Raw genomic sequence first — 13,202 nt, forward strand, 5'->3', positions numbered from 1 at the left:
TTTAAGTGTCAGTTGTTAACCTTCACTGCAACTGGTTCTGAACAATACGAGCAGTCTCCAAATAGAACATCGAATGTCCTAAAACAAAAAGAAAGCATTCTATATCCAGGTAAAGGCTTTTCTGCAACTGGGAATGTAGCAGGTATAGTCTGGAGCACTTCCACTGTCAGCTCCAAGTTCATCGTCTATGGGTAAATATTGAGCATAGCAAATTCCACAGTCAATTTGATCTTCATCCTTGCAGATTATGATGGAATGGTTTGTCACTTGACCTGTGGATCATCCAACATGTTAAATGATGCAAAAATAAGTTTGAGATGATACAGAGATGAGCATGCATTTTATCTGAAGGAATCAAAATGTGTGCATATATAAACGAATGTGTCAAAGACTAATGCTTAAAAATTTGATAGAACTTATTTTGACAAAGTAAAGCAACTCTTAAGTTGTATTTATGTCCAATGAAACAATGCAAAAGGAACAATCATAACTCCCACCATTGACAGCTGACAAGGATCCAAATTCAAGTGAATGAAAAATAAAATTCAGGAGGAGAAACACTGATAGAAGGTAATAATGTGAAAACAGATTAGTTAATAAAAATTAATAAATAGATGAGACAGGAAGTTCATGTCATTTTTGCTGATCATCTGTTGTCAGACCTTACTAAAACAAACTTTATCTTCTGGGAGAGAAACTCCTCTCCTAATAATCTCCTCAACATGTGTACCTGATAAAGATCAAGACTTTATAATATACATCCCAACAATTGCCAGGTTTGAGTACAGAAACTTATGGTTCTATTCTGCACAAGCTTTCCTATAGTCCTATGTGCATTTGTAGTCTGTAAATACCAGCCTCTTGTTCCTTACTATAGATTACTATTGCTCTTTTAGCTATAGTATTATTCTTTGTTGGTGTTCTCTTTGAAATGAAAGTCCTTTTTTTGCCATGATTGATCACTGATGCTTTCGTTCGCTAGGATGAAACACTACAAATTAATGTGAGGGTTTGTCGAGAACCATGTGTGGTTGTGAAGGAGGAAGAGAGAATAACAAATAGATTTGGAGGAGATGGGCAGAGAGAGCTATGCGTAATAGTTAGATTACTTGTATTTTTTCTTTGTCCTTCATCACACACATGACTTCTTATATCTAATAAAGAGGCAACCTGGTGAAGTAAACTGTTCCGAATGAGAAGTGTGTCTGGACATGTCATCGGACCTTCCTCGCCGTAGGAGTGGAATAGTAGGGGGAGCTGAGGGCGATGGGAGCTTCAGGGTCGTCGGGGCCTTTGTCGGGGCTGGTGCGGAACAGGAAGAAGGATCTGGCGCGCCGCTGACTCCTGGACCTGAGAACAAAGAAGGCGTGAGTAGGAAGGCCAGGGGGTGCCCTGGCGCGACCACTCCGATGCTCAAGTCAAGCACGGCGATAGAAAGAAGAAGATGAACAGTAGGAGAGGAACTTGAGCGTAAAGAGAAGACAGAAGTTGAAGAAGTTGAGAGGTTACCTGCTGCAGAGGGAGTGATCATTTTAAGGAGAGATGAGCGTGTATATTTATCACGTCATCATTTAAAAGATGTCCCATCATGATTAATAAGATGTCAGGAACAATCAAGCACAATAGTCATGAGTCCCATCTCTGGTAGGTAGCCGTCGTGTTATTGCCCACGTGGGAGTCAGAGAGGGCGGCGATAATAAATGAAGGTGTGGGCTTGTCATAAGTCATGATGGGATATGTCAGGGCACTGTAGGGCGATTCGGCGATTCGACCTCGCGAGAGGCGCGAATCGAAAAGGAGACCGAATGGTCAGTTGGGCGGGGAGACGGTTGAATGGCGATTCGGCCGATCGACGGCTCGGTTCAGGACCAAGCCGAATAGGGTGTTCGGCATATCGTAGATTGGTCTGGTGGTTCGGCAGTAAGCATGGCTGAGCGGACGGATCCGCCGATTGACAGACCGGTTGGGCTGTTAGGTGAGTGAAGGATCGAGAAGAGAGGCGACTCGGGCCCCGGTGATAAGGCGGCAGTCTCGTTTGGAGCCGAATGGAGTGTTGGCCGATTACCCTCCCCGATTGGAGAGAGAGAACTAACTTGGATGATAGAGCCAAAGACTATATATGCTGACTCGGCGCTTGGGCGGGAATAGGACCGGACTCGAATCGAACCACGAGGGGGTATTCGGCTTATCCCCGTAACATAAGCCTCCCTACTAGTCTAGTCGAAGGGAGCGTGAGTCGAACTGACTAGACCGACTTGTGTTCGAGTCCGGATCCGAACTGGGAATCGAAGTGATTGTGTGACTCTGTATCTCAAGAGTTAAGTGTCGTATCCATATGAGTCATTCATCCGACGGTCATGCGCATAAATGTGCGGGAACGTCGGGAACCAAGTTTGAAAAATTAGTAACCGTCCTTATGCTTTTGACAGAGCTGACTAGTCGACACTCTTTGATCTCGAGTCAAGGAGAATTCGGGCCAATTAATAGCCGAGTTGTCTAAGATGATTGATCATGAGGTCAGAGTGCACATGACCAAACTAAGAGAGCAGGTGGCCGAACTAACTGAGCATGCAGCAAAGTAACCGAGCTGTTTAAGTGTCTGGCTGAACTTTCTGAGTAATTGATCGAGCCATTTAAATGAATAGTCAAGCTATCTGAACTATCTGATCGGATGGCAGGGATGATCGACCGAGCAGAAGATTAATTATGCATAATGATAAATCAATGATCCTAGTCCCATACATCAACATCATAACTGAGTTATATCACAGTTTCAAGGCACATTGCTTTGTCGCGAGATCCAACTCTGTGGACTGATGCCCATCTGACATTTTGTTGACGGGGGGCAGTAATGTCCGTCAACCACGTAGTAGTTTTCAGCACTGAGGAGAGAGAGTGAGATTAGACATGCCTTTGGTATCATTTACTTGGTCATGCCATGGTTGAGACAGGTCTCTTGGCTCGGGCGAGCTCGGTTGCCTCTTCGCGTGCGAGACAACGATGCGTGTCGAGCAGGGGGTCTCGGGCATGATGTGGCACCACCAGTAGGCGCTAAGTGCACTCGGGAGAAGCAGCCGCTGACTCGGCAGTAGCAAGGCGGTCCACAGTCGCCCCACATGGCCGAGCTCGGGGGCGAGTTCGGCCACCGATGCCGAGCTCGCACGCGTGGCGTGTGCACCGAACTCAGTGGCGAGCTTAGTCGCCACGTGTCAGGTCAAGAAGCATCAGCAGATCGGATGGCGGCAGCAGAGCAACGCATACTGGAGCTCGGCAAGGGAGATCTGGCGAGATAAGGATCTCGGCAGCCACACGCGGTAGGCAGCCGATATGTAGACTGGGCAAGTGTTGGGCGCGCGAATAGCTCATGAAGGTGTCGGCGTGGCGTGCGTAGGCTGGCGGCCGATCTACGTTTGTACGCAGTCGGTCCCGATCGCCACACAGTGGCAAAGTCGGCAGCTCGGCGTGGAGTCGAGTGAGCTTGATCGCATGTCATGAGCAGGCAGGAAAAACTCGAGAGCTCGGTCCATGTTGTGCGTAGGCCGAGAAGCAGTGGTGAGTCCGATCACTCAAATGAGATGTCCCCTCAAGTTTTTCTTCTCTCCTCCCTTAGTGCTTCCACGTTGTCAAGGAGTTCTCTCACTCATGCCGACCGCCCGAGTGTCTCTCCCTGCATTCGCTCGATCGGATTTCGCCGTCGCAACAGGGCTACCTCTAGATCTACCTTTCAGACCGCTAAGAGTAACTTCCTTGTCCACAGGTCCGAGCTGATTGAAGTTGAAATTTCTACTTTTGGGGAGCTTGAAACCGTTAGATTTGAGTGCAAACAAGCTAATTAGAGAGATCAATGCATGATCTTTCTTGGAATCAATTTATTGACTATTTATCACTTCGTCAGATAAATGGGTAAGTGACACATGGAGTTGGAAGCAAGGATAGGTGGAGCAATGTGGTAGAGGTATGTGGAGTCGGGTGATGGCTGCAGATAACTGTCGGCGTTGGCCGAGCAAGGCATGAAGGAGGGGGTGTATCGTGGATTCGGGCACTGCTGGTAGAACTAGACACTTGCGTGTTGGTCGAGCAGTGTGTCAGGCGCCGTGGGAGTCGGCGGTGCCATGAGTCGACCGCGCACGAAGATATTTCGCAGTGAGAGGAGTCGGCCCGTGTCGGGCTGGGGCGTGCGACAAGACTGGCCCGGTACAAGGCGGTGCATAGAAGGAGAATAATAAGTGTTGCGAGCAAGGGAGTCGATAGGTGTGGCGACGTCCGCAACCATCGGCGCGGCGCAGCGTGCGCAGGTCGAGGCGGTGCACAAGCCGCGTGGCGTGTAGGCCGAGCTCGGAGAGCAAGTGAAAGCTGGTGTTCGATTGCCAACGAAGCCGTGAACAGCGTTTAATCAGCCTACTCTTTGTATGAACTCGACCAGTAATTCGAAGAAAAGCGAAAGGTGATGTTCGACGGAAAGTGAAGAGCAGATGCTATAAACAACTTTTAATCGAGGGGAAATGTGATATGCGGTTGTGAACAGGGAGAAGAAGTTGTGAACCACTTTTAATCTGCCTGCCTTCTTTATAAACTTACCCAAACAAGGGGCAAGAGAAGAAGCCCCTGCTTCGTGGCGGGTGCGGAGCTCAACGGAGATGGCAAGGCCGCCCCACGCGGCGGGTTACCGAACTCACATGGCGGCAGAAGCGACACAGGCTTCACATGCGGCAGTCTGCCGTGCTCACACGGAGCTCAACGGAGGTGACGAGGGCCACTCCATGTGGCGTGTTGCCGAGCTCGCACGATGCTCAGCAAAGGCGACGAAGGCCGCTGCACGGACGGTTGCCGAGCTCATTCGTTTGGAACTCGACACAGGTGAACAGAGGCCGCCGCCCTACGTGGCCGGTCTCGTACATCAGGATTTCGGGCTCCCAAGCGTGATGCCATCGTGCAGCACAAGAAAAGTAACAAGGTATGGAAGTTGGGCCACGTGATGTTGGGCCCCACTTGACAAGGGACCTTTTTATAAATGAGGAGTTAAAGGCTAATTTTTTAAATGGGAAACTAAAAGTTGGGGCTATTGGTTTAATTAAAGTGGTAGAGGATAAATCATGTAGGGCATTGCGTGAGGAACCGATCTCGGATGTCATGATAGCTCGCCAAGGTCGGCGCTGAGCTTTGCCGCATGTCTTGCGCAAGCCGGGAACAGGGGTGAGTTCGGTCGTTCATCATGTGCAGACTGAGAAAGCAGCTAGATGGTGGCTCGACAGCTGCAGTTTGGATCGGGTGAAGGAAGCGGCTTAGTCGGCGACCTCTCGTAAGGAACTTAGTACGACACGCACAGGAGGTCGGTAAACTCAGGAGGTCAGCAGCCAGCTTGGGAATGAAGTCTGTGGCGCATGTAAGACAGAAGAGTCGGCGTGACAGGGGGTTCACGCGGGCTCGGCCACAGGTGGCGGCGTTACCAGCCGTCAGCTCGGTGTGCAATGGCAACAATTGGTGAGTCGGCAGACGCAAGAGTCATGCGTCGGCCAAATAGGGGCATTGCAAGGTCAGGGGTGGTGACGGCAGTCAACATCGGCATCCGGCAAGGCGTGCCGAGCATCAGTGAACTCGGGTGACGCGTATTTGGCGTTTGAGTCGGCAGAGGTGTGGGGAGTTGGCAGCCAGCCCGAGCTTAGTTGTATGGGGGTGGTAGAGCTCCCAGCGGAATGAATTCCTCGCAATCCACTCGGATCTCTTCCTTTTTTTTTTTTTTGATTTACAAGGGGTATCTGGGCATTTGGCACCAACTAGTCCCCTTGGCTGACCGGCCCTGCCCCACGGCCTTCAACTAGAGTCCCCACCAGCTAGCGAGGGTAAATCAGGAGGATTCACTGGCACCTACATTCCAGCCCATTACCAAATTGGGATCCACGTGCCCGACCAGCACAGTCGACTGCCACGCCCCAGGCATTAAACCCAGTGAGACGCACCCCGGAGGAATCGAACCGTGGAAGTGGCCTATAAAGAGGGAATGCGGTTACCAAGTGCGCCACGCCCCTGGGGGCCACTCGGATCTCTTCCTGCTTAAAGGTAGAATGGTGGATGAGAGAGAGAATTAGACACACACTTGACGTTGAAAAGACGGTGGAAAAAGACATCTTCTTGCATAAAGGTAGAATGCCCCTTGAAGTTCTAGTGAGCCCGAATGTTTTGGAGGCTTATGCAGAGATTGAGCATATTGATGATGGTTGTCCGACTTCTCTTGCACAGAAAACTTGAGAGAGTACGGAGACGCTTGCTGCAGGTGGCCACGAAGGACTCGGGCAGCGCACGCGTGCAGGACGTGGAGGACTCGGGAGATTGGAAGTGGAGGACTCGGGTGTGCCTGCGGGACTTGAAGGACTCGAGGAATCAGCAGGGAAGGACTCGAGCCCGTATCTGACAATTAATCGTGAGGAGTCGATAGTGAAGGACTCGAGAGATTGCAACGGGCAGTTGCAGAGAACTCGGGAGAGCGATGCGTGGCTCGAGGAGGAAATGGTGAGTGTGGGTCATATGTGCCAGTGAGTGGAGGATTAGTTATGCCTGTGTAGCGTCGGTCATGTGTGGGCAGTGATCGAGCTCGTCCTCGAGCTCGGGTTTTGATAAATGCAATGCAGATCTGCGATGGCAAATCTGTTCCTTAAAGTTCACATTCATGGGCGTAGATGTGGGCTCCACAAACGTGATGTGTGAGTTCAAGAAGATTGAAGCTTGTGCACATTGATGGATGGCCCCCACCATAATTACTAAAAAGCTATCTTGATGGGACAGGTGGTTTAGAGTGGCGGGGAGACTGAGCTGAACCACTGCATGAATGAAGCTGAAGCCGAGATGGCGGCAGAGAGACCGAGTGCTCATAAGACTAAGCTGAGCCACTGAATGAATGAGGCCAAGAGGGCTGTAGAGAAGTTGAGTGTCTCGGAAGATTGAGCTGAGCCACTGAATGAATGAGGCCGAGAGGGCTATTGAAGAGGCTGAGTGCTCGGAAGATTGAGCTAAGCCACTGAACGAATGAGGCCGAGAGGCCTGTAGAGAGGCTGAGTGCTCGGCAGATTGCGCTGAGCCACTGAACGAATGAGGCCGAGAGGCCTGTCTGACAGATTGAGCTGAGCTACTAAACGAATGAGGCCGAGAGGCCTGTAGAGAGGCTGAGTGCTCGGAAGATTGAGCTGAGCCACTGAACGAATGAGGCCGAGAGGTTGAATTTGAGCTCGATCCCGACTATGTCCGAGTTGGGAGAGTAGTGCTGATGGAGCAGGTCCGAGACCTGAAAAGCTCAATCCGCGACTATGTCTGAGTCGGGAGAGTAATGTCGATGGTGTAGGTCCGAGACCTGAGTTGGCTCGATCCGCGACTATGTCTGAGTCGGGAGAGTATTGTCGATGGCGTAGGTCCGAGACCTAAGTTGGCTCGATCCGCGACTATGTCCAAGTCAGGAGAGTATTGTCGATGGCGTAGGTCCGATACCTAAGTTGGCTCAATCCGCGACTATGTCCGAGTCGGGAGAGTATTGTTGATGGCGTAGGTCCGAGACCTGAAGTTGGCTCAATCCGCGACTATGTCCGAGTCGGGAGAGTATTGTCGATGGCGTAGGTCCGAGACCTAAGTATTGTCGATGGCGTGGGTCCGAGACCTAAGTATTGTCGATGGCGTAGGTCCGAGACCTAAGTTGACTCAATCCGCGACTATGTCCGAGTCGGGAAAGTATTGTCGATGGCGTAGGTCCGAGACCTAAGTTGGCTCGATCCGCGACTATGTCCGAGTCGGGAGAGTATTGGGGAATGGCTGAGAAGCCTTGGGACGAGAAAGAGGGCCTGCGGAAGTATCATTGTTATTCAAGTGTAGGAAAAGTAAAGTACATACCATGACACTTGGGGTTCTTGACCGCTAAATGCGGTAAGGCCGGAGATGCGTAGCGTTCCATGTCCTGGTTAAGTCCTTGCCCTCTGCATCGGCCTGAAATGCGTAGCGTCGATGTAGGGTCGGGCCTGGGCCTGAGCCTGGTGGGCTAGGGCCTGGTAGGCCGGGGCCTGGTAGGCAGGGGCCTGATGGACCTGGGTCTGGTGGACCTGGGTCTGGTGGACCTGGGCCTGGTGGGCCTGGCCATGGTGGGCCTGGCTCTGGTGGGCTTCCGCAGGTTCGAACAGCCTGTGGACCGGCGCCGGCGGAGCTTCCGCAGAGGAGGAGGGAATTCGTGAAGGAGCGACCGGCGCTTGCTGCGGTTGTCTGGAGACTGCTAGGACAGCGGCGGCCACCGCCCTGTCAAAATCTTCCTGCGTCATGGTGAGAAGGTGAGGTTGATGAGCGTCGTCCGTCGGCATCTCAAATTCGGACGTTGAAGTGTTCCCACAGACGGTGCCAAAATATGTTCCGGTTGAGAAGTGCGTCTGGACACGTCACCGGACCTTCCTCGCCGTAGGAGTGGAACAGTAGAGGGAGCTGAAGGCGATGGGAGCTTCAGGGTCGTCGGGGCCTTCGTCGGAGCTGGTGCGGAACAGGAAGAAGGATCTGGCGCGCCGCTGAACCTGGACCGAGACACAAAGAAGGCGTGAGTAGGAAGGCCAGGGGGGTGCCCTGGCGCGACCACTCCGACGCTCAAGTCAAGCATGGCTATAGGAAGAAGAAGATGAACAGTAGAGAGGAGCTTGAGCGTAAAGAGAAGACAGAAATTGAAGAAATTGAGAGCTTACCAGCTGCGGAGGGAGTGATCGTTTTAAGGAGAGATGAACGTGTATATTTGTCACGTCATCATTTAAGGAATATCCCATCATGATTAATTAATAAGGAACAATTAAGCACAATAGTCATGAGTAGCATCGCTGGCGCTAGCTATCTTGTCGCAGCCCACGTGGGAGTCAGAGGGATGGCGGTAATAAATGAAGGGTGTGGACTTGTCAGAAGTCATGATGGGATATGTCAGGGCACTGTAGGGCGATCCGGCGATTCGACCTCGCGTGAGGCGCGAATCGAAAAGGAGACCGAATGGTCAGTCGGGCGGGGAGACGGTTGAATGGCGATTCGGCAGACCGACGGCTCGATTCAGGACCAAGCCGAATAGGGTGTTCGGCATATCGTAGATTGGTCTGGTGGTTCGGCACTAAGCATGGCCGAGCGGACGGATCCGCCGATTGACGGACCGGTTGGGCTGTTAAGTGAGTGAAGGATCAAGAAGAGGGGCGACTCGGGCCCCGGTGATAAGGCGGCGGTCTCGTTTGGAGCCGAATGGAGTGTCGACCGATTACCCTCCCCGATTGGAGAGAGAGAACTGACTTGGATGATAAAGCCAAAGACTATATATGCTGACTCGGCGCTTGGGCGGGAATAGGACCGGACTCGAACCAAACCACGAGGGGGTATTCGGCTTATCCCCGTAACATAAGCTAATTAAATAAAAACACAATTAAGTTAATTAAAAATTATTTATATTGTTGCTTGGTCTTTTTCCTTTATTGTCAAGATCAATTCCTTCTTCTTTGGTTTCTTTATATATGGTAATTGCTTCATTGCTCTTTGGTCATCCTAAGAGATCAAAGTCCTTTTGGTTTGGTACTTGGCTTGCTCCAACCCTTCAAAATTGTGCTTGTTTGCAAGTATGAGGTTATGGTATGTGTCTTTAGATTCTACTACCCTGATTTTTTTGATGCCGATCCTTTTCTTTTCGCGGATTAAGCGAAATGATTAAATTGAGGGTTTCTTATCTCTTCACGGGTACTTGACTACTATCTCTTTGATTAGAGAGACAATATGGGTGTAAAGCTTCCCTTTTAAAGCTAGTTCCTTTTGCTTTTAGTAAGAGGAAGACCCAAAGGCCTACAGATGGATCTAACTAACATTCATTTCTGAATGTCAATTGCCAAGTATCCTGATTAAACTTGTGTATGAGTATCTACCATAGAAACAGACCTAGGTATTGAACAATGTTTTTTCTAAACATTCGGTATTTGAGTGTCAGCTGTCTGACATGGGCGTGGAAGGGGTAAATCTAGATTCAGAGTATTAGACCATAAACTTAGTGTGGGATTCTCAGGACTAGCTATTCAGATATAGCATTACTACAAAATTCCAGGTTGAATGAAGTCCATTAGAGCAACAATATTCTGTCTGAAATTTCTTTAAAGTTTTAACCTCCAGCGATCACTCTGATTTTTTCCAACGTTCAGGAACTAGAAGATGAAAAATTACTAGGGAAATCAGGAACTGAAAATAGGAAATATCCAATACCATTTTCCACTGACGGTTGTATTTAGTTATGCATAACTATACATAATTCTAGTATGAAGTATAATGTGTGATATAGGTTGGAGATTCCATTGGAAAAGTTGCTCGAAGCATTATCATGCATGGATTGGATATTACAACTCCATTAGAGATACAGGAAGAGCTAATTCTAACACTGGCAAACCAGTTGTGCCACTCGATTAACTTGGAGGAACCCTCAGCACTTTTCAGAAAAACAGTGAGACTGAAGGACATTCCTGGTATTCGAATTTGTAAGTGAATCCAACTAGGGTAAGTGTTTGGTTAAAATTGAACCGTCCGAATTTAACTAATTGAAACTGAACTAATTGATTTTTTTTTGACAAATCAAACTGAAGGAAGTTTGCCATTAAAATCGAACAAATCAAATTGATATAAAATGCTGAACTTGAAAGACAATATAATATATACATTTCAATAATAATAATAATAATAATAATAATAATAATAATAATAATAATAGTAGTAGAGTGAAACTGTCAACCCTTTTAAATGGGCGGAAGGATAAATCACGGACGGATTCACCTTTAGCAACAGTAGCCAAATACATTTCAATAAAAAGGTGGTACAATAGATGGATAAACAATTATTGTTGGTACTTAGTAATCGCTTCACATTTCAAACCCTAAATTCATATTTCCCTAGGCCATAATAAATAGTTAAAGTGGTGGATGAATATCCCTAGCACAGTTTGTACCTTAGCTCTGTCTGTCATCTCCCTTGGCTGAGAGAAGTAGACGACATCACTTCTTTGGATGATGAAGTATATCGAAGTTGATAGCTCAAATCGAGTGGATTTTTTTCTGAGAACACAAAAGCAACATCATCACTGAGAATGTCATTGCCACTGAGATATTGTGTCACTTGCCTCATGGTAGGTCTTGCTTCAGGAGTAGATTGAGAACAAAGCAATCCCAACTTTAGCACCAGTTCCATTTCCTCCTTGTCGTAGTGTTCATTTAGCCTTGGATCTACGACAGTTAGTAGTTTGTTCATGGTGTGGCACTCTCGCACCCAATCAATTAGAACCACCTGCGTTGATGGAGCAGTGTGTTCTATTGGCCTCCGACCAGAAGCCACCTCGAAGAGCAATATGCCATAAGCAAACACATCTGATCCCGTCGTGGCCTTTCCGGTATGCGATAACTCAGGGGAAATATAGCCCACAGTCCCCACAATGTGGGTGGTGTGGGGGTTCTTTCCATGCTCGTATAGCCTAGCAAGGCCGAAATCACCCAGCCTTCCATTCAGCTCGACATCTAGTAGTACGTTGCTCGACTTGATATCTCTATGAACTACCACTTGCTCCCAATCTTCATGCAAGTAGACCAGCCCAAATGCGATATCCTTCAGAATTTTGAATCTCTGGTTCCAACTCAAGTTGGTGCTCTTATTGTCATTGAAGAGGAAGGTGTCGAGGCTTCCGTTGGGCATGTAGTCATAGACGAGGAGGAGGTCCTCATTTCGCTTGCACCATCCTAGGAGTTGCACTATGTTCCGATGTCTCATTTGGCCTAAACTAGAAAGCTCCGCAATGAACTCCCGCACACCTTGGCTAGATGTATTTGAGATCTTTTTTATGGCCACTTGTTTTTCGGTGCGCCACAAGGTCCCTCTGTAGACTTTACCGAAACCTCCTGAGCCAAGGACCTCGGTTTCTTTAAAACCTCTGGTCGCTCTATAGAGCTCTTTATACGGAAACCGATTGGGGTAGTCTAACTCCCAATCCTCAAGGTTTTCTAATAGTTTCCTTCGATTTTGTAAGAACTTAGACACAAGGAATAAGAACAACACAAACACTAATGTGATAAGGGAAGACACAAGCACAACCTTAACGGTAAAAAATCTTGAAGTAGTTGGTGAGTTTACCTTTTTCCTTAGAGGAAGAGGCAATTCCGATAGAGTTAAATTGGGTGCTGATTCATTTGTGCTAAAGCTCCAGCCTAGAACATAATGGTAGCTCATGACCTTCCCAGTTGCTGAGGAGAAACCGACATACATGTATTCCTTGAATATTGGCGAAAGATCGATTGGCCAAGATATGAGAGGTCGGTGCGGCTTTGTAAGCATAAATGGAGCGATGGTGACGTTCAAAACTTTCACAGCACCATCGTAGTCGATCCACGCCTGAATTGGCTCTCCACCCAACAAGTTCACCGACACATTTTCAAGCTCATCTGTCTGATAAGCAGCAGGCACCGCAACAACTGAACTGAGGTTGTTAATGTCCACTCCGACATGGTTATCATTTATGTCAGCAAACTGTCCATGGGCCTTAGTGTCGAACTCTATAGCGAAGAGATGGTTGGAGGAGTCGCCGTTGTTATCCTCGTCAAGAAGTCCTAGGTACTGACTGGCTTCAACTTCACGAAGGGGGATGGAGGGGGCAACCACAAAGGCGATGCCATGCCCTCCGCTGCCATTGTAAGTGATGATGTTGAACACGAAAGTCGTACTGAATGACCGAGCAGGAGAGGAAGTAGATTCGTTCTTCAACATTAGGACAGGAGAGCTAAAGAAGGCGTGGCCGATTTGCCTCATGCTGTCATTGGTTATCTGGAGAACTCCATTGGATGTGATAAGCGCAGCACCATCCATGCTCAGGTTTTTCGCAGCATCTCGGAACCCATTGAAGAGAAACTCAGTGGCTAGAGCTGCTGATAAACAAATGGAGAAGAAGAGGAGGGAATACACGAGGGAAACGGAAGAGTTGTTCATGTTTTGAGCAGAAACAAGCAAGCAGGTGTTAGCTACAAGCCCAACTTTCAACACTATTTATTGATCAATACATGTATGTTGCTGCAGCAACATCTCTTAGAAATATCTGAACAGTGATGCTGAAATTACCTCCCCAGCAGTGCAGGTTAACTAACCATGGTTCAGTTTAGATCTCTCTTGTCCCAGTCCACGACTTGCAAGTCTCCTCTGGCAACGAC

The 13,202-nt window shown here is 48.6% G+C and overlaps 2 protein-coding genes across 2 annotated transcripts in view; both read right to left on the bottom strand.

Annotated features, from left to right (window-relative positions):
* Positions 1-13,202, bottom strand: part of LOC141824739 (uncharacterized) — a 54,224-nt gene that overhangs the window by 30,441 nt on the left and 10,581 nt on the right. The gene's annotated exons all lie outside the window — the stretch shown is intronic.
* On the bottom strand, positions 10,864-12,984 carry LOC141822674 (L-type lectin-domain containing receptor kinase IV.2-like). Its single transcript, XM_074710007.1, has one exon. The coding sequence runs from the start codon at positions 12,982-12,984 to the stop codon at positions 10,978-10,980; it is 2,007 nt and encodes a 668-aa protein (XP_074566108.1). The 3' UTR covers positions 10,864-10,977.

Source organism: Curcuma longa, chromosome 3 (assembly GCF_044706935.1).
Source record: "Curcuma longa cultivar G26 ecotype Majalengka, Jawa Barat chromosome 3, ITB_CL_G26_1.1, whole genome shotgun sequence".
Classification (NCBI taxonomy): domain Eukaryota; kingdom Viridiplantae; phylum Streptophyta; class Magnoliopsida; order Zingiberales; family Zingiberaceae; genus Curcuma; species Curcuma longa.